At 41.4% G+C, this 25,087-nt stretch overlaps 2 protein-coding genes and 1 long non-coding RNA gene across 6 annotated transcripts in view; 1 reads left to right on the forward strand and 2 right to left on the reverse strand.

Moving 5' to 3' along the window:
• LOC144025959 (uncharacterized) overlaps positions 1-25,087 on the reverse strand; it is a 127,275-nt gene that overhangs the window by 39,154 nt on the left and 63,034 nt on the right. The window lies entirely within an intron of this gene.
• Positions 8,200-14,298, reverse strand: zic6 (zic family member 6). The gene is made up of 2 exons (XM_077532371.1): positions 13,346-14,298; positions 8,200-11,216 (listed from the first exon to the last, which is right to left on the reverse strand). The coding sequence occupies exons 1-2, from the start codon at positions 14,289-14,291 to the stop codon at positions 10,630-10,632; spliced, it is 1,533 nt and encodes a 510-aa protein (XP_077388497.1). The 5' UTR covers positions 14,292-14,298; the 3' UTR covers positions 8,200-10,629.
• On the forward strand, positions 20,604-24,423 carry zic3 (zic family member 3 heterotaxy 1 (odd-paired homolog, Drosophila)). Its single transcript, XM_077532684.1, has 3 exons — positions 20,604-21,895; positions 22,207-22,370; positions 22,502-24,423. The coding sequence occupies exons 1-3, from the start codon at positions 20,884-20,886 to the stop codon at positions 22,682-22,684; spliced, it is 1,359 nt and encodes a 452-aa protein (XP_077388810.1). The 5' UTR covers positions 20,604-20,883; the 3' UTR covers positions 22,685-24,423.

The following is a 25,087-nucleotide window of genomic DNA, read 5'->3' on the forward strand; positions in this document are numbered from 1 at the left end:
AACAAACCATGTGAGGGATCTCTCTTCTCTGATTGGTCTCGAGAACTGAAATAAGAACATTTGCTCACGAGTGACACAGCAATATGGAGCAACATTGAAAAGTGTTGAACATCAAGTCAAATTATCCTGAAAAGCACAAGACGTGAATTTCATCTTGTCTGTTTACTACTTTTGGGTGTGCCATCAATTATGTCATTTGGGGCAAAGCAGATTGGATCGAGGAGCTCCATTGCCACACTCAAGTAGGTGACTTGAGCTAGACCGTTATATGGCTGTGACAATCTGCACCTTTCCCTATCTATGGCACCCTTAACCAGTTGAAACTAGTTAAGACTGTGGAGTCACACGTGGGAACATTCCAACAAATTGTTAGGTGTGGCTGCGTGGGCATGGCTAAGACAGAATAAGGACAGGAATCATTTTGGACACATTAGACCTTCTTCCTCCCAGTCTTAATTTTGACAGGAAATTTTAATTTAGTTTTAGTTATAGTCTTTTGACTAAAATTAATCAAAGTTGTAGTCATAATTTAGTCATCTGATTGTATTTGAATTTTGATCAAATTTTAGTCAAAAATAAAGATACATTTTAGTCGATGAAAAAAAGAGCAATTTTAGTCGACTAAATTGACAGTTTAGTCGATTATTTTCCTTCACCATATATTTCAACTTTTATACAGAAAATTAAAAAACGCCTATTTGTTAACATGCAAGAAACATTTAATACAATGGCGTCTTTATTAATTGTTTCAATGGAACATGTTGAACTGACAATAATATAACTTAGTTTTCACCTAAATGAAGAACAAGTGCAAAATTGCTTGAGATTAATCTTACAGCTGCATAATGAATGTACGTAAACATGTTTGAATATTAAATAAAGTGCAAGTGAACACTGAACAGTTTCTGAGTTGTTCTTTTCTCGTTTCATTCCTTCTGATTGGATCGTGGGATTTTTCGTCACGGTGTTGTTTACATTTTCACTGCTTCCTCCATGATTGTGTGTCAATCTTTTTGCCGTCATTAGTTTTACTGAGAAAATACAACTACTACTACTACTACTACTACTACTACTACTACTACTACTACTACTGGTAGTTAGGGTGAGTATAGCGAGCATTAAAAATAAAAGAACCAGAAGGTTCACAGGGGGAATAAAAGAAGCTATGCTAAACGTTAGCTTACCTGTCAACAACATTCTAGTGGCAAACTTTTCTCAACATTTTGACTGGCCATCATATGAACACTCAACACAAGTTGCTCTTCTATTTGTGACCGGCAACAGTGGCAACTTCTCAATTGGCTGTTGTTTCATTTTGGTTCCAAAAAAAAAAAAGGAAAAAAAAAAGGCTAACATTTGTCTCAATCATCAGTAGGCCCGTGTGTGTGCCCTGCTGAACGGATGAAGTATCTGTCCGTCTATCTAGCTGTTGTATTCCATACAAAACAATCCTCAGTTTCAATTAAAGGGTTCTAGTCTGACAGGATGCACCCTACGATTCCTGCAATACACCCAAAAATTAAGCATAATGTTGCCTTTAAAAAAAAAAAAAAAATTGATTCAGATTCATACTGCTTTGAGATTACATTAGATTAAGTTTGTACAGAAACTGGTCACGTCAAACACTCCTTGGGAGAGGTAATTAATACCTGTCTGAAAGTGTGAAATCTGAGACAGCTTGCGTTGGATCTCATTAGATCAGTGGCGGAATGTACATTTGGTATAACTGGGCTTTCAGTGGCGACTGAATCCACCTCTGAATAGCACCAATTACATATTGCAGAAACCAACAAGACTATTAAAAAAAACAAAAAACGATGATAATAATGCAAATACCAGCATGCATATGTGCCATGAATCAGAATGAGAATAGCTTTCTTGTCATTGGACGGTAGCCTGCCCGGTCACTTCTTACAGCACAATTTTTTTCTCCAATGAAAAGAGAGACAAAAATTGAGAAAGAGGGAGGGGAAAAAACAGCCACAGGTAAAGCTCCTGTAGGGGAGCACAGTGTGCATTTGGAAAAAAAAAAAACACTCAGCAAATAGGCACAAATGAAAACACAACAAATAAATACATTACTATTATTAATAATAATAATAATAATTATTATTATTATTATTATTATTATTATTATTATTATTATTATTATTATTATTATTATTATTTTAAATAATAATAATAATAATGTATAAATTGATAATAATAGTAATTATTATTTTTTTTTATTTATTTATTTTTTTTAAATACATCATACACACCAGAGATGCTGATTATGAGAGACGTTTTGCCAGTCCAAGTAACTTGGCAGTGACAAGTTTTACTCAGACCAACCAATTAGAGTGTAGAAAAGGGCCAAGGGCCAGCTTGCTGACCCTCCGAGGACACATTTGAAATATGACTGGTTAAAGAAAAAGTCCCATATAGTTTAGTTGTAAATATACAAGATCTGGAGAAGGCCTTGCTGGCTCTGACCCTCCATGTCACTACATTAGATTGTGCGGTTATATTATCCCTAATGTAGTGGCCTCATATTGCCATTGTGTCGCCGTAGAGTAGTGACGCTCACATTTAACCCTTAATTGAAAGAATGTCTCAGACATGAAGCAGATTACCTTCGCCAAAAGCAGCCAACTTGAGCTCTCGTCCTTTTTATTCCATTGTTTCATCCTTTTAGGGATTATTCATCATTATTTTTACGATGCATTGTTGAGAGGGTCGCGAAACCTGTGGCTACCATGCAGGAAAAAAAAAAAAAAAACGTACAGGAAGCTTCACACGATGAATGGAAACGGATGAGATGTAAGACAAAAAAGAGGGGGGGGGGGGGGGCAAGCACAGTGGGATGGATGAAAGGTGAAGAAGACTGCACCAATGGCTTGACCTGAAGATGTAGGGATGGGGGCGGGGGGTCATACAGCCAATCAAAACGACAGTCAGCCACGCCGTTAGCATCACTTCAAGTCAAAGCCGAGGACTGTACCTCCCCACGCCGGCACCAAGCGAGCCCCGAAAACCCCCCGGAGACGCCGCCCAGCGTACGTTACGCAAGATGTCACGCGCCGTTACGATGATGCAGAAAAATCCAAGGACCTGCTGTGATAAATGGCTCCACCAGTTCCCCTCCCGACGACGACGCACAGCTGGGGCTCAGACCGGAGAAGCACCCCAAAATCAAACGGCTTTATTTACATTCGCTTTGACGTAAAATACTGCAAAATGGCTGCCCTGTTGCTAGGCAGAGCGCACGTGGTGGAAACTAAAGATGGCGGGCCCGAAACCCAAGCGGCCGAACCCGCAGAGCGAGAGGATGGCGTCTGCTGGGAAGAAGGGCGTGACCCGCTCGTCTCGTCTCGTCTCGTCTCGTCTCGTGTCACCCGAAATGTTTCACACGGTCACGAAGCTTTCTGAAGCACCGTCGTGACCACGGAAGATCCGAAACACGTAGCGAGGTAGGGATTTTTGGTGTTGGGAGCATAAAATGACAGTTCAGCTCCTGTTTTTCGTTGCGAATATCACATAAGCGGCTGTGACGGAGCACATTTTGGTGCTTATGAACATCTCAAACAAGATTATCCCTCGCTAAGCATATCATATGAAGAAATACGACAGTTAATAGATTTGTCGTGGTTGTAGCAATTATTGGTGTAGAAATGGGACCGATATCTCGGCAAAATATGAAACTTAGGCAATATTTGGGGAACCCTGCAGAGCAAACAACCCACAGCAAAAACAAAACAAAACAAAACACACAGCAAGCCTAATAGCATAATTGTCCAAGTTATTTTTTTTAACTGACTGCAATTGGCTGGAGACCAGTTCAGGGTGTTCCCCGCTTACTGCCCATACTGAGATAGGCTCCAGCACCCCCCGCGACCCTTGTGAGGAGTAAGCGGTTCAGAAAATGGATGGATGGATGGATGGATGGATGGATTTTTAACTGAATTCCACAATATCATTTCAAAAAACACCAATGCGCTCACTGAAATTGTGTGCAGATTGTTAAGTGTAAACACTTGTCGAACGTCTACTATCTTGTTACCAGCCTCTTCTTGTGAGGAAGTGTTCTCATACACTGTAGAAAAAGTCTACACACCCTTTTCAAGTGCCAGTTTTTGTAAGACCATCAGAAAATCATGAGGCGAGAGCTGTTACGGTCTAGAGTAGAACTGTCAAAATTAATCAACAAGTAATCGATTATCAAACTGTTTTAGAAATCGAGTTATCACTTGGAGCCATTTTTTTTCTTTTTATTGAAAATTTTCCAAATCCTCTGATTTCAGCATATCAACAGTAATTGTTCACTGATTTCTGTAGTCCTTGATGAAAGAAGATTATTTTCTGTGTTTAGTCAAAATATGACATTTGCAAACATCTTTTTACTTTAGAAAACAATGACCGAACCGGTAACACAGCACAACATAAATCCCCCCTTTTTCTTTTAACTCATTTGCCCCCAAGAACGTATAAACACGCTCTATTTTAAATAATGCAATGGTCCCAAAAACGTATTTATATGTTTAGGTTTTTTTTTGTTTGTTTGTTTTTTTTATGATAGAGCATACAGAAGGCTTTGATGCAGCCTCTGACCTGAAGAGGTCGCTTCAAGCAATGGTAGTTTTTATAGAAAACGGCCAGCAGGTGGAAGCAGAGTATTAGAAATCAGCCAGAGTCATGTTACATCAGGCTCTTTTCCCCACGGTTTTAAACAAATGTTTGAATAATGATGAAACGTAGCTATATTCTAATGCTAACTGTTGAAAAACTAAAACAGATACAAATATATTTTTTCTTCCTGATGAAAGAAGAGACTTTAATCTTTCTTTTGGTATGTTCCATGATTTTATAACAATAGAACACAATGTTCTGTGGGCCTTGCAAAATCAGTCAAAATCCAGTCAAACAGCCGGGAGCGAAGGGAATTGTTTTAGTAAAAATGGCTGCGAGTGAATGAGTTAATCACTGGACGATCACTGGTTAATAAACATTAATCGGACGAGAAAATGTTTTTGTAATACACTTTAGAGCAAAATTAAAATGAATCCGATTGGTTTACGAATCGATTGAATAAACCATTCTAAAAATATTCAAAAGTGACAGAACTAGTTGAATGGAGACAACTAGAGTTTTCTTGTATGCTACATGTGTTGTGTTTTTCAAAACTTATGCTATGAGGCTAACGATATCGTTCTGCTAATGTCTCTTCTGACTGCATTAAAACAGACAAAGGCAGATTTTTTTTTACAAAAATTCTCATTATGAACATGTAGAAGAACCCAACAAAGATACCAAACATCTTCTTCATTTAGTGAGTCAGATCATGTCTGACAGTTTTAAAAGCCATGATCATAACCGATTCATACGACACCAACTGCGTATGCGGGAATTCCAAGAGACGATTTGTGTCAAACAGCCGCCCAAATGCAAAAAAAGTATCAATACGTGAATGACCCATGTTGTCACCAAATAAAGCATCACACCATACAGCCAATCACAATGCAGAAATGACCTCCATTGTCTCACATATAATTACTTCAAATTCATCATCATTTAGACAGGGGTGTCAAACTCATATTAGCTCAGGGGCCACATGGAGGAAACTATATTACCAAGTGGGCCGGATCGGTAAAATCTAGGGATGTAACGATAATGGCAATATCGTGATATCGCAATATTAGGACCACATATATCATCGTCATCATGTCACGATATTAAAAGCAGCCCATCTTGGAAAAAAGTGGTTGATTTTCATTTGTGCAGTTATAGCACCCTCTGATGACTAGTTGTTTTTTTTGTGCAGTTTAATTTACATAAGGCATGTTTTGGCCCTTCTATGTTTAAAATCCTCGCTATTGCTTAGATGAGGGGAACACAATTTGCTTGTGAACAGAGTCAATATGTGGAGGAACTCAATATGTGCATGACTCAACATGAAGTCTTATTAGAGATTGTATGTTGTTTATATGCATTGCTGTAATGTACAAAAGCAGGCTATTGTAGGTATTTTTAGTATAAGCTTTTTTTTTTATACAAAAGTTCACCTTTTTTGTATCGCCAACCTCCCCACAATATCGTGATAATTATCGTATCATGACCTTCATATCATGATATCATTTTGTGATATTTGGCTATAGTTATATCCCTAATAAAATCATTGTATATATATTTTTTTTTTAAATTTCCGTCAATTATACGCAGATTTTCAGCCCAGCCCTAAATTGCGGAGCGTAACTGTAAATATAATGTCCCCAAAAAATAACACGAATCCAAATGGAACGTGGCAACACTCTGCCTGTGTGAGTTCCGGGCGTTTTATATCTACCATTTATTGCGTATACTTACGCTCACAGAATTCATCGTGTGGTGCCGTTAATGAAGTTATAAGGACGTTCGTCCTTGTCATTTGTGTAGTTGAATGTGTGTCTTATTCAGCACATTTGTGTGTGATTTATGTTGGTCTGTTTTTTTTTGTTTTTTTTTGTTTTTTTTAAACAAACTAACTTTAAATTGTGTAAAATAACATCCAGAGCAATTTCGTGTACAAGTTACATTGCTCATCTGAGGATTGCTTGTGAAATTACAAATTGATATGCTTTGATTGTGGCCTGCTGATTAATTTGTCCAACACTACTCTTTTTTTTTTTTTTTTTACGCTTACAAAATAATTTTGTGGGCCGGATTTAACCCTTTTGCGGCCGTGATCCAGCCCGCGGGCCGTATGTTTGATATCCCTGATTTAGCCACACGGTTAAGATCAATTACTATGCATGAAGAAGAAGAAATGCGGGGGAAAAAAGTAGTCAGAAGTCAGAAGTTTTCATGGGATCCTTGAACGGAAGCTGTAAAATAAATTCATAAACCGTCAACACAGCAGGGAAAAATCGAACATTTTCCACTTGTCACTCAAGCCAAGGTTTGAATATATTTTTTTTTTTTTGGTCAGGCCACTGTAAGCAAATGCTTGAAAGAACTGTTCAAATGGACACTTTTGACCCGGCGTCTTTTTGATGCGGGCCCGCCTAATGACACGGACGTCTGCCACGTGTTGAAAAAAAACGCTGACGTATACGTCAGCGTTTTTTTGTACCTGAAGTATACAAATATATTTGTATACTTCAGGTACAAAGTTTGCCTGCTGGCAATTGACCTCCTTCATCAAACGGGCGGCCAACCACAAACGCACGCACACGCACCTCCAAATGTCACATCAGCTCATCAAAATGGTCGCTTGGTTTCGGGTCTCTTGCTCTTTTTTCTAAGGTTCTCCACTTTTGAAGGGTCAACGATATGCGTGCATAATGATCACATTTACTGACATAATGCCTCTACATTCATGCCTCAAAAAGACATGACATTCATGCTTACAGAAATGTAAGAACAATATTAACTGACAATATATGTCGATATAAACAAGCCAGCTTTATTTTCCTTGATGCTTTTTTTTGCACTCTTATTGAAGACAATAAAAGTTTGTATTTCAACATTCTGTGTCACCTTGTGTCGGATTTCCGCACTGTGGGAGTGACAAAGCGTTTTTTGACTTTTAAAGTGAAGCACAAGTTGAAATGCTTGTGTTATTTTAGTTCTAAAGGTTAAAAGCCTTTTTTTAAGAGTCAAAGTGAGGAGCTGAAAGTGTGCGTTTGTGTGCGGGAGAAATTAGTAAATGATCAATTGGAAGCACAATTTGAAGAGAAATAACGTCTGCTGGTTGTTTCGTTAACAATTGCAAATCATCAATTAACAACCGGCACGTGGCCGGTGGTGGTGATGACGTCACTGTTTATGGCTTCTCAACTCTCCTGCGCAGCTAATTAAAGGCGCTTATACGTCCGTGGTTCGAAACGTGGCAAAAGCAACAACGGAAAGCCATTTTTTTTTTTTTTAACTCAATCGTGAGTATCACTGGGGGGTAAATAAGCAAATACATGAATGAACTCGACCACAACTGCACAGTTGATCAAAGAGAATATATAGACACTTTAATAAAATATAGAATACATACAACAGGCTTATATGTACAGTCGAGTACACAGTAAAAGTGAATGCTAATTTTATGCTATATGACAATCAAGTGGATGCTCGCTCACGTTGCACGCAAATGTGGAAATTAAACCGACATTGAACTGATGAACACCAACTCGATGAAAACAATTTGAGCCTCGCACTACGAACAATGATGCAGGAGCTCTTACAAAAAAAAATAATAAAAATAAAAAAAAAATAAAAAAGGATCTTATAGCAATACACAATGTTTCTGACAGATAATTTACATTCAAAGTTGCCCGCATATATAGCAAGGATTTACATTCATAGATAGGAAGGCAGAAGTAGGTAATTCCAGGATGATTTAAAAAAAAAAAAAAACACGACAGCCCACAAATAGACGTGAACACGGTTTAAAAAAAAATAGACATCACCCACTGTGGGAGTGGGCGTGTCAAAGCAAACAAAAAAAAGGGGAGGGGTGGGGGGCATTATTATAAGACGGTTCACAACTTCTCACTAAATATGTAACACGACCAGCACAAAAAAAAGGTACACAGAGTGCTGGAGCTGTCAAACACTCACCGGACACATCATTAGGTACACCTGCACAGTAGGACACGTCAAATGCAAGAAGAGCTTCGAAACAAAAATACATTTAGTGGTCCACTGTAAAAGAATAAAGGTGCTTCATGGGTTGATGTTTTGCACTGCTGCTTCTTGAAAGCACCGCTGGCCTTCATTGCTGGTTCTGTCCCAAATGTATATTAAGGCATCACAATATAGTGATTGAGAGCAAACGACTCTCAAAAGTGTGCCACAAGTACCACAAATGGTTTTTGCATGATGTCTCTCAGAAACACTAAATTGATTATCAATCAAATTTGCATGAGTCAAATCATGTCATGAAAACATTACAGTGAAGCTTCATGTGTCTTATTTAAACTTTTTTTTTTTTTATCCACTACAGTTTAAAGGACAGTCCAGTTATATAAGATTTAAGAACAGTACATTTGCATTTTTTTAAGGGTTTGGTTATAAACATGTAGTACTCAAATAAGGTTTTTTGTTGTTTTTTTTTGTTTGTTTTTACTTCTTCCTATACTTTTGAATGTGTACACTGTGCTTAATGATGACCACGTATGTAAAAGAAATAATATTTTTCTTTCAAATATTTTTATTTTAATTTCAGTATTTCTGTTGTTGGTTGTTCAATAAACAAAAATTATATATGCAACCTGTGTCATACGTTTTAATCATTAGTTCAGTAAACCTTTTTTTTTTTTTGTTCAATATATTTTGTAGGAATTATAAAACCCACTTTGTTGTTTTTATGAATGCTTAGGCCTACAAGGTTACTACATTTTGGTGACTTTTTTTTTTTTTTTTGATGTGGTATTCAGTGAAAATAAAAAGTTTGAGAACTACTGCTTTCATGGTTCTCTTCAATGATTATCTGCTTCTCAATTGGTGTTATATAGAACCATATTGGGTCCTGGTTAGTTATTTAGAAAACACGTAACATAATTGGTTCTCGGTATAGTACCAAAACGTGGTCCCCAAACCAAAAATACGCATTTAGGTACTTGCATCTACTACATGAGATGTATACTGTTCCAACCTTGTTTGGAAAAACAAAACAAAACAAAAACACGAAATTAAACCTCATCAAAATGCAAAGAAACTGAAATGTTTCTTATTTTCAACAAATATTGACATCAAACTCATTTTTGTCCACATTGTGGTGATAGTTCTCCTTTAGAGACAACTGCAAACCCAAACCCAAGAAGTGTATCATTTTTCTTTGGTAATCCTCCTCACGTGAACGTTTACACAGCGCAATAATTCTGAAACCTTCAATAATTTACTTAAATGTCCAAATCCTTTGCGCATAAACATGTTTTCTACTAACTGGACTAGTATTCCGATACTGTGCTTTTTGTTTATCAATTACAGATTCCATCTTCTGTTATTATTTTTTTTTAGTCTGTGGAGGGAAATTAGCAAAGTAAGAATTCCATCTTTCACCATAACCGCTGTGTTTTTAATGTGCGTATGCCGAATAAACATTTTGAATCTGAAAAGTCAAAAGTCAAGGAAAATAGGACAAGTTTGTTAAACTAGTAAGCTTGGGATTTGGTAACAAAAAATGCTCACACTAATGTAACATATTTAAAAGTGAAAATAATTAGCAATTTAGCGGGCCACACAAGATGACGTGAAGGGGGCCAGATCTGGCCCCCGGGCCTTGAGTTTGATTGACATCAAAATTGAACCCAAAGCCCAAATGTTAGCTGGAACAAAAACAGATTTGAATTGGAAATCCCAATCTGATTCGAATCGAATTCAACCAAATCATTCCACTTAAAAATATAAATCGATATGATTATCGAATCAGGAAATGCCACATCGACACAATCCTGACAAGTATGTAAAAATGATAAAACCTTTTCCATATTTCCACCCGCTCTCAGCTGAGAATTGGATTAAATCGAATTGCGTCCATTTGAAATCGAACATCAAGAATCGAAGTCTTTGACTGGAGAAACGCACACCTGCAAGAAAGCGCTCATCAGTGTGCTTATGAAACGGGATTGCATTGCGCAGGTGTACCTAATGAAATGTCCTTTGATAGTCTGACGCGTATTAGGAGTCGACGCCACTGTGGCACGTGTACCAGCCGTTGACGAAGCCTTTCTGGAAGTTCGGGGTCGACGGGAAAGTCCTGCACGAGGGATTCTGGTGCTGGAAAGCCTGGCCGGCCTGGCCGCAGTGGTACTGGGCGGACTGGGCCCTGCTTGGCCCGCCGCCGCCGCCACTTCCGGTGTTGCTTCCGGCCCCGTAGCAGCCTCTCTGGAGCAACAGCGCGTCCAGCAGGGGCTGCGACCTGTTGTCGAACCCGAGGGGGCGACGTGACCTGGACTCGTCCGGACCCCCCGGGGACAAGGAGCTGGCCTGCAGCGCGTCTCGGACGCAGGGGCTGAGCAGCGGGGACTCGGAGCCGCCGGGATGCGAGACTTCAACTGGGGCGCCGCTTTGGGCCTCCTTGGAGCCGCAGTGCAGCTTCATGTGCTTGCGCAGGGAGCTCGGGTGCGTGTAGCACTTGTCGCAGCCGCGCACCTTGCACGCGTACGGCTTGTCGCTGGAGTGGACGTGCGAGTGCTTCTTGCGGTCGCTGCTGTTGGCGAACCTCCGGCTGCAGCCGTCGAATTCGCATTTGAAAGGCTTCTCACCTGGACGTGCACACGGACAGAAAGGGAGGGGGCGAGGTTAGGCCCGCTGACGTCATGCCAGCTTTCAAAGCGTGACTGAGAGGTGAGGTGGAATTTCTACCGCATTTCCTTCCTGGTGTAAATAAGGCAGAAATATGTTCCGCCAATTAAAATTGTTTTTTTTGCAAAGACAGCATGTGAACGGATTGTGCGGGTGTACCTAATGTTTTGTCCGTTTCGTGCATTTTATCCTCACGTCACCTTTCGATTACTCGCGTAGGCCTGCTTGTGTGTGTGGGGGTGTGTGCGTGTGTGTGTGTGTGTGTGTGTGTGTGCGAGTGTTTTTATGATCTATATTATATATTTCAGCCTTGTCATATCCAAGCATCCCCAAAAGATGCTGGCAACAAGTGATGCGGTGACTTTCGCTTGGAAATGTAGGTCAAGTTGCATTGATGCGTCTGCCTCGCAGTTGCCATGCACAGAGAATTATTGCAATGTGATCCCCCTCCCCTTCTTCTTCTTCTTCTTCCTTGGACTACACTGCACACATGGGCCAAATAATCATAAATACATATTCGGTTTCATAGAGCCTTGTAACTGAATGACTTTTATTGTAATCATAAAAAAAAAACGAGACAGTTAATGTACTTTCCGGATATAAGACTCACAGCATGGGGCCCAAGTCGTTCGTTCCTTGCTTTCATTAGGGCAAACAATTTACACAGAGATGATTGCATATTTGCTTTTCATTCGTTTTTAATTATTATTATTATTATTATTAATATTATTATTATTATTATTATTAATAATAATAATAATAATAATAATAATTATTATTATTATTACTATTTATTATTACTATTATCATTGTCATAACTAATTATTTGTTATTATTTTTATTATTATTATTATTATTACTACTATTGTTTGTTATTACTATCATTATTCCGATTCTTCTTCTCCTTCTTCTTATTATTATTTTATTATTGTAATTATTATTAATAATTATTATTATTTATTATTACTATTATCATTGTAATTATTTGTTATTATTATATTATTATTACTATTGTTTGTTATTATTTTTATTATTGTTAAAATTATTATTACAATTATTATTATTATTATTATTATTATTATTATTATGTATATTCACTTCAGTCTGTGATTAATATCAGCTTAATTAACTTTTATTTTTGTTATTTGAAATAAAAGAGCCGAATTAAAAAAGCAAATGAAAAATTTAGTAATTTTCTTCCTTTGTTAACAACAACAATGATTATTATTATTATTATTCTCGTGTATATTTTTGCAATGTAGCCTAATTATGAACCCACAGCAGCGGCTTATGCCTTAAAGAAGAAAACAAAAACTATAACGTATCGTCCAAAATTTGCGTATAGCCTATAAAGGTTATATACTCACGTATAATTAGGTTATAAATAAGAACAATAAAATATTATAATCGATCATCGTGATTAATAAAGGGGACTAATCTGTAAATAAATACCCGCGTCTTCCTTTTGAGTACAGGCCTCTCTTGCCCATGCACACTCATGATATGTCTGCTGTGCACGGGAGGGATGGGGAAGGTCCCTGCGAGGCACACGCATCAAGCGCGTAACGGCCACGTCACCAGCTCTCCGGTGTCCCGGGATTTATTTAATAATTTCACTTGAATGAAAGTGGGAGCGGCCCCCGTGCAGTGCAGCAGCAGCAGCAGCAGCAGCCTATATATACAGTAGTGGCGCCAAACTGCTTGATTGACTCATCCAATTGCAGCTGGCCTATTGGGTGCAAGACTTGATATATATATATATATATATATATATATATATATATATATATATATATATATATATATATATATATATATATATATATATATATAATGTAAATATGTAAATGAAGAATCGCAAATGACCTAAATGGGGGTCACTATTTGGCAAGTCGACGCTAATAAACATTTACGTTGCACGAGGGGCCATAAAAAGTGCATCTCGAGCCTCTATAATGACTTAACAGCTTCACAAACGAATAAATAAGCAGTTTACAACCTATGGAGAGCCATATAGTGCCAAGTTTGTTTTCCAAATCCCCCCCCCACCCCCCCCCTCTTTGCGTGAAAATTGCTGCATGGAACGAACCTGTGTGCGTCCTCTTGTGGATTTTGAGGTTTTCCGACCTGGCGAAGACCTTGTGGCAGCCGTGGAAGGGGCACGGGAAGGGTTTCTCCCCAGTGTGGACCCTGACGTGGTTGACCAGCTTGTATTTGGCTTTGAAGGGCTTCCGGTCGCGGGCGCATCTCTCCCACTGGCACACGTACTCGGCCTGCTCCGCTCCGCCGACGTGCTCCACGGTCACGTGGCTCACCAGCTCGTACATGGTCCCGAAGGCTCTGGAGCACGGCGCCGCCGACTTGCCGCAGGGCCCGTCCGACGAGCTCCACTTGCACACCAGCTCGCTCTTGACTTTGGCGCACCTGCCGAGGAGCGCGTCGCCACCGCCGGACGCGCCGCGGTGAGCGAAGGGCTTGTAGAGCCCCAAGAACTGCGAGACCAGCTGCTGGCCGGCCCCCTTGGGACTCCTTGGGCCCCGGGTGAGGAGGTCGCCGGGTAGCCCGTGCAGCATCATCTGGCCGGGCTCGCCGCCGGAGGCCTGCAGCTCCTGGTAGCTGGCGAAGAAGGCGCCGGTTCTGGCGTCCCTGCAGCCGGCCGCGAAGTCGCGGTAGCGCGCCGGCATCCCGCCGCCGCCATGTTGGTGGTTGCCCCGCGCCGACGCCAGCTGCTCGGTGCCCGGTGGCATCACGCCGCCGCCGCCGCCGATGAGGAAGCCCCTGGGGCCGGCGTGCTCCAAGTAGGCCGGCTCGGCGAAGTGTGGGAGCGGGTGGTCAACGTATGCAGTGGTGGACCTCGTCTCGGGGTAGTCTCGCGACGAGTGCGAGGGGCAGAGTTTTAAGGAAGTGCCAGTGGGGAGTCCCGTGCAGTGCTCGGCTGCCAAAGGTGGCAGCGCCACGCTGGGTTCGCCGCTCCTCTCCCCCGAGTTGAGAGGGCAGCCTGCACTCAACCTCGCCTGCAGGCTTGTTGTCATCATGTTTTTTTGAGGGGGGGGCAAAGTTTGCTTATCGCAATTTAGGGAGATGATTTGAAAAGCCAACAAAACACACACAAGGCGAGAGGACAGGCGAGGGACGGGACGTTTTTTTGTTGCAAAATGTCTGCTGCTGCTGCCAGATTGCCATTTATCATCTGCACGTGAAACGGTTGGCGGTGAACTCCGCCGCTGAAAGACGCACCGGAGTGCTGAAAGTTGCCGCGAGTCGCATATCCCGCCGCATGCACTTTTCTTTTGCCCGTGTTGATTTGTGGCAATAACCGTGCTAGTAGTAAAAAGTGCCCCCGCAAACAGGCCGCGGCGCAAAATATAAAAGCGCAGCAGGCGCGGCGGCTTTTTGAAATGGGAGCTTTGGGATTGGCTGGAATGCGCCGTGATTGACAGCCACTGGGGTCTGTTTTAAGGAGGGGGGGGGGGGGTGCACAACGCGGGCCGCTCGCTGCACGACACCCTTTTCAAATGGGAGCAGAGAAAACGCTTTGAAAAGTGCCAGCAATACTCCCCAAATGTTGCTCGGGGCGCTTTTCTTGGCCCACCAAGACAAACCATGAGCAGAAAAAAAAAGCTTCATCACCTGCGAGGTCCGCTCATTGGAGAGGACTTCAGCAAAAACACAAGACAATTTGCTTTTTAATTCCTCGAACACCCCCGGGAGGGGAAAAAAATGCATCGTGTGTCCAGCGTGTGAATGAAGGACATTTCAAAACATGGAAAGTTGGGCAAAAATCTTCTGCATGCACTCGGTTTTTAGCTACAAAACAGCACCAAGTATGTGAAAAATGGAAAATAGTTCAATGTTTGAGCTGCACAATCATTCAACTCATTAATAATCATGAAAAGTGACTACTTTCTTCTTGCAACAGCTCGCTTATGTAATCAGCTCACGTGACGAACAGAAAATATTGATTTGTTGTAGGCCTATTATAGCTTAATATAGTCGACATTCCTCCGTGCTGAGGCAGGCAGAGTTGACATGTTTATGGTACGCATGATAAACGCAAGCCTGCATTTATGATGACGTCACCCGCAGAGGTTCCTCGACAGTGACAAAGCAAACGTCAAAGGGGCCACAAAATGTAGCAGACGTGATTGGAATGAACTGCCAGGGTTGGTCAACCTTTGACCCCGCGTGTATTTCCGAAAATGAGTCGAGGTTGAAGGTCCTTAAAGGGCAATAAAAGCAAAAAGCTTCCAGTCGGCCATTCATTGGCTTTAAAAGGGGCTGCACAGAACATAAATAACAAATATAGAGAAACAATCTTCACCTTTTGTCTATGAAAGGAGAAAAAATTGACATTTATTACTTTTTTTTTAAACTATATATTTATCTGAATTAATTCACAATACTGCAATAATAAATCTGAATGTGTTGTCGTTTTGACTGACATAGTTGAACATTACAATTGCAGAAATATAATCTACAACTTCAATTTATTTTTTATTTATTCTTCAACACGCAGTTTCAGATTTTTCCATTTGTATCTTGTTTGTGTTTGAAAAAAATTGTGTCACACCTGTTGTGATTTTTTATTTTATTTTATTTATTTTTTTACACTGCAAACATCTTTCTCAATCTATGAACTGATTGTTAAAAATCAGTCAGATGACAACAACACACACATGGTTTTCACACCATGTCACGAAAACATGCACCATTTCGTTTTTGCAAGATTAATCAATTAATTAATTATGTTACATGGTCCTTTTTTGATAAAGTACTGTGAGGGCTATATTACATTTAATTACAAAAAAAAAGACAACAATTGAACAAATTAGCAAAAATATTGAATTTTATGAGCAATTGTGCTCAAAATGTTTCCAAGGTTTTCCCTCAGGTTTTATTAGTTTTTAGAATTGCTTGACAGACCGAGTCAAATGCTCTCATGGGCCGCATATGGCCCACGGGTTGCAGGTTCCCCACCCCTCTTCCAATGACCCAACTGCATGGAATATGCATCCATGTTCTATACTACAAATCATTTTAGCCAATTTGGCCTTGACTTGCGTGTGTTTGTGTATCTGACAGCTTAATATTGTGTCAAGTATTCCTCCATGTGTGTGTGCGTGTGTGAGTCCACTTGCAGACAGATGCTTCCATAAATCAAGTGAGAAACTATAGCTGCCTAAAACCACTACATCAGCGATGCCACAACTTTTTTTTTTTCATTATAAGTGCCACCAAAAAAATCCTCAGCTTTCCAACTATTATCACCCTAATGTTTTATTCCTAAAAAAAAAAAAAGTATATTTAATACTTTTGCAACATTTTGTACTGCGCTTCAATATTGTTAGCCTAGTAATTGCCTCTGATGTTTTCAACTTACTGTCACAGTATCAATGTTAAAAAAAATACCAATGTGCTTTCTAATTTGTGTTTTTTTACATCATGTGTACGGTAATTCTCAGTCATCCAGCACATCCAGAAATGTTGAAATTCAAGGCAACTGGAATCTTATATATATATATATACTAGATTATACTAGACTATATACTATATACTAGAATTGATTCATCGGCGGATTGTTATTTTTGATGAATTGGATTTTCCCTTTATTCAAAAATAGGACATGATTTCAGATTGGCAGTGCAGAAAATGCCCAAACATGGAGATGATATTTCAGTTACAGGTTTGATCTGAAACATCTGTCATAAATTTGTCCAAAATGTTGATCGTTGTTTTCCAAAGTAAAAGCAGATGTTTGCAAATGTCTTATTTTGAAAACAAAAACAATCAGTCTGCTTTGATGGAAAACTACAGAAATCTGACAGTATTTACAATTCTATGAATTTGGACAATATTCAGTTGAACAAAGATGACCAAAAGCGCTCGCGATGAACCAATTCTTTGTAAACAAATATCTACAAACAGTTTGTAAAGTTCCAGCACAAACATATTGAACGTTCAAGTTGAATACAACTGAACTGAACTTGGCGGAGACAAAGCCCTCGAACCACATTTTGAGACTCTTTGCACTTCATGGAAAGGTCAACATAATAAAAGCAGTCAGTCATGAAGACCACATCGTGTCTTTACCACCACAGCTGCGCGCACATGCTAGCAAGTATGCTAGTGGCACGTATAGCAACACTTAAATGTGACGATGCACATCATGATGCGATCGAATATAAAAGTGGTCATTACAAGTGCAAACCCGATTCATCAGCTTGCTCTTCAGCAAACGAGATCAAATGTAAACAAAGCTAACGTGGATACTACATGACAAGCCATGCATGCTGTCAAAATTTGGCCAAAGCACTAGCAGCCTCCAGGGAAGCAAAAGAAGACAGGATGCAAATGGTCCATGCTAATTACTGTACGGCAAATTCAAGTGAGCCAAAATGGCATCATCATTTTGTGGGAATATTGCCGGAAATCCAAAACGCTTTGAAAAGAGAAGGCGAACAAGACGACAATTCGCTTGTTGGAGATGTGAACACAGCCTGGGAGTGCGGATTAGGCAGCACGACAACAAAAACATGCAAATAGTCCAGACAACAATGAAGCTCACGGAACATTGCATTCGTTCAGCACAACTGTACACTATGTGGCCTGTCTGTACTGGAAAAAATAAATAAATATGACCTGGCATGGATTTTTTCATTTCAATAAAATACACCACAAAACTCACTTCTGAATAGCATTGTCATATATATATATATAAATATATATATATATATATATATATATATATATATATCCACCACAAAATTGTGCAATTAAATTAGATTAAATTATATGTACAAGTCCTTTTGTGCAGCTATAAAAGCACAGTTTGGCTACATAAAAAGCACAAACTTTGCTACCTAAATCCAATTTTTGTCAAGCAAGGAAATATTTGCCAATTTCTGAAATGAATGTCAACTAAAAGTTCTACTGTAAATGCAAAACAAAATGTGGCTTTACCATTGAATGGATCGATTGTCCTGCCTGCCCTCTCACGTGAGGTGTGCACTCGATTATTGCACCGCGGCTGCAATATTGTCATATATGGCGCGCATGCTCAGTGGGGGAGCAGATTATAGTTTAGAACCAATGAGGCAACCCCACATTCGGCCCGGCCGTGAGAATGAGGTAATCCCGAGCCAAGATAACAAAAAATAATCAAATTACACACAGCACACCCGTGCTAAGAATGTTATATAATATTACACGATGTCATTAGTACACTTGCTGCGTGCTCAAATTGTGGAGAAAGGCTTTTTTTTTTTTTTTTTTTTTTTTTTATTCCAGGGAAAGAAATTAAAATATGAAGGGAAAATATTTAATCAAAGAAAATAGAGAGAAAAATCAATTTAATGAAAAGAATGTTACAGCATCGTCCATTTGATTTATCTCGCCATTTTGTTTTCCAGCTTTGTTTAAATGTTCTGCAATAAAGTTCAAAAGTGGATAAAATTTAATTTTCATTCTCAGGAAATAAAAAAAAAACTGTTAAATTGTAACAAGTCGAGGCACTAGTTGCTTTCCGTTTGTCACATCTTCCGAAAGCCATATTTTTCCCCCCTCCTAATATTTCATCTCCCCGGGAGCACGAGCGCGCGTGCATGGCCTCGTGAGCGCGCACATGCAGCCAACAAGGCAATAAAATACGGAGAACTTTCAGCAGCTTGTTCGTCACTCGCGAGGGTTCAAAAAAGGTCGCCGTAAATCGGCGAATTTAACCAGCGTGCGTGAAGCGCATGCGCGTGTCCGCGGGACGAGAAACAAACGTGAGTGTGTGCGTGCGTGCGTGTCTCACGTTCTGCTTGTTGCAGTTTTTGCGCTAAAAAGCTACAAAGTGCCAACTTCGAGCATTCACCCCCCCCCCCCCCCCCCCAAAAAAAAAAAAAAAACACGCGCATGCAGCCCCGCCCCGCAACTATACTGTACATCTATCACGCACGCATGCTGCCTTCACTGTCATGCCAAAAAAGTCAGACAACTCACCTCTGCTGTGTGATATGAGCGGGTGGGGGGGGGTGCAGGCAAAAGTTGTGGAGAGTGGATGGATGATGATGATGATGGGATGAGGGCACGACGAGAAATGAAGGGGCTGATTTGGAAGACTTTTTTTGATTTGGGGGGGGGGGGGTACAGGGAGAGCCCCCTTAAAAAATAAAGAATGTGCAGGAGCTCCTTCCTGCATGGGACAGATTGAGGGAGTATGTGTGCATGGGGTGGGGGGGCAGTTGGGGGGGGGGCATGTGAAAGGCTCGCCGGTTAAAAAGCGCCGCTTGAAGCACTCAACGCGTCTCTGAACTTGATCAGATTGTATGTGTCCTGCAGAGAGTCAGCAGTATCCCTCTGAAACTCGCTCAATGCTGCACACCCTCCCGGGTTTTTTTTTTTCTTTTTGGCAAAGACCAAAAAAAAAAAAAAAAAAAAATCGCAGGATATTACAATTACTGCCATCTTTCTGTCTGTCTTTTATTTCCACACACACACACACACACACCCTCCCTTCAGCAAACTCCCCCCAACATCCCCACCCCCCTCCGTCTTACACCCTATTGAGAGGAGAGAGAAAAAAAATCCCCCCCCCAAACCCACCTACCAACCCCCAACTCCCAAAAACCTCTTTTAAGATCCTTTCAAGAAAGCTACATTCTGGATTTATGCCAGCAAAATCAAGTTGATTAGATAGATAGATAGATAGATAGATAGATAGATAGATAGATAGATAGATAGATAGATAGATAGATAGATAGATAGATAGATAGATAGATAGATAGATAGATAGATAGATAGATAGATAGATAGATAGATAGATAGATAGATAGATAGAGATAGAAAGAAAGAAAGAAAGAAAGAAAGAAAGAAAGAAAGAAAGAAAGAAAGAAAGAAGCTATACAGTATGAGAAAATCGTATCATTTCATATTGTCCCTGAAGGCAACACCTGATTGCTTTGCATCAAAACAAAGCTCGCTAGTTATTCATTCTTCATCGTTTCCATTCAGGCGTCTTGCCTCGCGTGTTCTATTACGTAATACAGCGTCCCTCAGTAGTTCGGCACCCGCGGTGGCGGGTCCGAGTTGGGTCGGAGCTTGCGCGTTGCCCCCCCCCCCCTTCCACTGACGCTGCGAGCTCCAAAAGCTCGCATTTACCTGCAAAATAAAACCGGCGAGAGCCAATCAAAAGGAGGCGTCCGAGACGAGCTGCCATCTTCAATAGGCAGGGCTGCCAATCACCGCAAATCCGGCCAATTAGCGGCCTGGCTGCGGGTCACGTGTGAGTCGGGGACTCGCCCCGCGATTGGCTGTCGTAGCTCTGCCTCCCGAGTTCATTTATGTTCTGGGAGTGAGTGATTGACTTTATCAGTCCAAGGACATCATTCGCCTGGAAAGGGGGGGAAAGTTTGATCCCGGTTCTCACGGAGCGCGCTCGACGGGAGTTTTGCACATTCCTCCCAACTCTTGAGAAGGATTCTTCCCCGTTTTCGGGGCGCTCATTTTTGGGGGTTAGGTTGTTTTTTTTCTTTCTTTTTGGCGGTGCGGCAAATCTCGGCGCGGCGCGCTCCGCTAAACTGGATTTTAAATTCCTTTCCTCCTAAGTTTTTTTTTTTTTTTTTTTTGCCCCCTCCCACGCTCACGATGCTGCTCGATAGCGGTCCGCAGTTCGCGTCGCTAGGAGTGGGCGGCTTCGGGGCGCCCAGGCACCACGACATCGGCAACAGGGACGCGAGCCTGGGACTCAACCCGTTCAGCGAGCCGTCGCACTCGGCGGCGTTCAAAATCAGCCCGGTGGGCCACGACATCGCCTCGGGGCAGACGTCAGCCTTCACCCCGCAAGCCAGCGGCTACGCGGCGGCGCTGGGACACGCGCACGGCGGCGGCCAGGTGCACGGTTCGTACGGCGGGGGGGCCTTCAACTCCACGCGGGACTTTCTCTTCCGGAACCGCGGCGTGCACGGCGAGTCGGCGGCGCCGGGCGCGCAACACGGGCTGTTCGCCGCCGCCGCCGCCGCCTCGGCCGGGAGCCTGCACGGGCCGCCGGGCATCGCGGACAACCCGGGACATCTGCTCTTCCCCGGACTCCACGAGCAAGGGGTGAGCCACCCGTCGCCGAGCGGACACGTCGTCAACGGCCAGATGCATCTGGGCTTGCGCGGGGACATCTTCGGCCGAGCCGACCCGTACCGGCCGGTGGCCAGCCCGCGCCCGGACCCGTACGCGGCGGCGGCGCAGCTGCACAACTACAACCACCCCATCAACATGAACATGGGCATGAACGTGCCCAGCCACCACGGGCCGGGGGCCTTCTTCCGCTACATGCGGCAGCCCATCAAGCAGGAGCTGTCGTGCAAGTGGATCGACGAGCACCAGATGAACAGACCCAAGAAGACGTGCGACAGGACGTTCAGCACCATGCACGAGATGGTCACGCACGTTTCCATGGAGCACGTCGGCGGGCCCGAGCAGAGCAACCACATCTGCTTCTGGGAGGACTGCCCCCGCGAGGGAAAGTCCTTTAAGGCCAAGTACAAACTCGTCAACCACATCCGGGTGCACACGGGCGAGAAGCCCTTCCCGTGCCCCTTCCCGGGCTGCGGCAAAATATTCGCGCGCTCGGAGAACTTGAAAATCCACAAAAGGACGCACACGGGTAAGCGCCGATGCGACGCCGAGAGTGTAGTGTGTGTTTTCTGCTATAAATCGGGTGTGTGCGCGCGGGTTCGCTCGTGCACAGTCGGAGTGGAGTTGTAAACTGTTGCTTCAGTGTTTACGAACGTGCGAGTCGACGCGATGAATAAATAAAAGCTGCACAGAAGCGGCGTTTAGCCCCAAATGTAGGTTAGGCTGTTAGTTATATAATAACGCCGCACAGTCGCCGCTTGCGCGCGCGCGTGCGTGAATGTGTTTACGCCCGTCTATGACATGAGCTTGTCACCCCCTCCCCCCCCTCCCCCCTGTCAGGTGAGAAGCCGTTCAAGTGCGAATTCGACGGCTGCGACCGCCGCTTCGCCAACAGCAGCGACCGGAAGAAGCACATGCACGTGCACACGTCCGACAAGCCGTACATCTGCAAAGTGTGCGACAAGTCCTACACGCACCCCAGCTCTCTCAGGAAACACATGAAGGTAATCGTTCACCCAAACAAATTAGCGCGCGCAGGCGCGATAACGCGTCTTAAATCGCCCTGCCCTCTTTGTTTGTTTACAATTTAGCTTTCATTCAAACGCTTTTATTCATTTGATTTCCGGTTTCCAAGGTCCACGAGTCCCAAGGGTCCGAGTCGTCCCCGGCAGCAAGTTCCGGATACGAGTCGTCCACGCCGCCGGTTCTGGGCTCGGCCTCCAGCGAAGACCCGACAAAAACGCCGCCGTCAGCCGCGCAGAACACATCCGGACACAGCGAGGGGCTGGCGCCCAACTTTAACGAATGGTACGTTTGAGGGGCGACAACAAGCAAGCGGCCCAACTTGGATGGATTTAAAAAAAAAAAAAACAACAACGAAAAGACTTTTCCTGACTCCACACACACTCTCACACTCACACACACACACGAAGAAAACAGGACAAGCAGAAGCAAAGCAGGCGGGCCACGTCCGAGCTCAGGATTAACTCAAGTTGGACTTTTTATTCCGCAGTTTGAAGGGATTCTCGTGAAAATAAATGGAAACAGAGAAAATACTCTCTCAGATGACGTCATTGTGTTTTGTTTTGTTTTGTTTTCCCTTTTTGTTGAAAAAAAAATTTCAGGATGGAAAAAAATGATTTATTTTTAATTTTATGTATTTTCTCAAAATTTTATTTAAAAATTAAAATAATAAAAAGGGAGGATTATTTCACTCTGTTTTATATTATACATTAAAAAAAAGGGTGTCATGCAGGCAGCAAGTCGCCCCTTCAAATTGATTGTTGGAACTTTCAGTCTTAAGAAAACGTGCCAAAGTCTTTTTTTTTGTTGTCATGAACTTGAACACAGTTTAAAAGATTACAAAAGAAAAAAAAATCCTAAATAAATATTATACTCGTGAATGTATTTCCTTGTTTGATGGGGTCGAATCTGTCGTCATCGTCCGTTTTTTCGGGTGCAGAAAAAAAAATGTGGTATTAGGTTATACGATTGTTGCCGTTGAATATAATAACGTTGCCTTTTGTTAATATGCCGTTGTAAATACATATCCATGATGCCATATTTATCAATTTGTATAATTTAATTATGGGTGGGGGGGGGAAATGATATTTATGGAAATGTTTTTTTTCTTTTCTAACAACTGTACAGTTTGGGCTCAGCTTCACAACAACAACAACAACGAAAAGCTCCAACATGGCGATTGTATCCTTTTTCTCTTTTCATTTCTTTTATTTTCATTTTTTTAAACCAGTAGGCCTACACGTGTCTTATTTGCATCGAATAATAAATAGTCTATATGGATATTATGGATTTGTCTATATATGATACGAGATATTCCCCATCATATTTTCTTTATGAGACCATTGACATGTACATGTGTGACCTTGGAGGAGGGAGTTCAGCTGAGAAGCTATAAAACGCTTGTGTGGATATTTTTATTTGGGGATGGGGGGGGATTTTGAACTTTGCTTTTGTATATTTTACTTTTCTAGAATCAGACATAGATGTCAAATCTGTAGCATTGGGAGAAAAAAATAATTGCACTCTTTGTATTACTGACGAGTGTGTGCCGATTTCCAAATCAAGGTGCAGAATTTCCAAATTGGGAGTCCAGACCCAAATTTTGTTTATTTTATTTTATTATTATTATTATTATTTTTAAAGAATAGTTCCAGCAGTGTCTTTGTGGAAGTATGTTTTTAAATGTGTGCATCGGCAAAAATGGAACTGTCACGAGAAGAAAAGAAATAAAACAAAAAACAAGGTTTTTTTTTCGTCTGTCAGCTTGCATTGTTTTCAACGTAAAAAATTCTTCTTGTGGAAAAACTAAGCGTGTTCTCTGTTGTGGTGTTTGCATATAGAGCAGTTTGATGATGCCTGTTTTTGTTTTTTTTGTTTTTTTTTGTTTAAAATATGTGAGTAACTTGTCCAGATGGCATTTTTTTGTGTTGGAAAAAAAAAAATCTATAGTGAAAGGAATTTTAGCTCTATGTGGGACTTTTTCTTTTGAGGGGTTTTAAAAAAAAAAAAAAAGAGTTACAGCGTTGCATTGTAACCATCATTGTAACCATCTTCTCAAGATTTCAATATTATGCAGACACAAAGTTTATTGTGAGATCAATTTCAGACCACCAGCACTAACTTTGAAAATAAAATGTACAAAAGAAAAAACGGTACCTCGTGACACTGATATGAAATACGTTTATTTAATGAAATAATTTAAGGAGTATATGTTTTATATGCTATTTTCTATACCTTAATTAAAAAAAAACAAATACTTTTTCTTACGCCCGCCCCTCATCCACTTGGCAAAAATGTACAAATATCGTCTGTATAAAACAAAACAAAATAAAAACAAAACAGCGAGAATGTGATGTAACACGTTCTGGGTCATATTTCGACGAGGAGGAGAAGATATTTAAAAAAATGTTTTAGTCATGAAATGTGTCACTGTGCCACACTGAGGCAAAGCAAATGTTACACACGAGCAGGCGCCACGTTTTTTTTTTTTTTTTTTTTTTTGCCTTAGCCTGCATAAGCTAATACACACCGCCAATAGCAAAATTGGGATTTTCAAGGCTACTGTGTATTTCGTTCTTTTAAGGCACCAAATGTGATTTGCATTTCATTTTCTTTCTTTCTTTTTTTTGGACTGGAATTAAAAGCAAAACCTTGTGCAAACGAGCCTCTTCCCCGATGATTATTTTGCTGTTCTTAT

The sequence above is a fragment of the Festucalex cinctus genome, chromosome 9 (genome assembly GCF_051991245.1).
Source record: "Festucalex cinctus isolate MCC-2025b chromosome 9, RoL_Fcin_1.0, whole genome shotgun sequence".
NCBI classification, from domain to species: domain Eukaryota; kingdom Metazoa; phylum Chordata; class Actinopteri; order Syngnathiformes; family Syngnathidae; genus Festucalex; species Festucalex cinctus.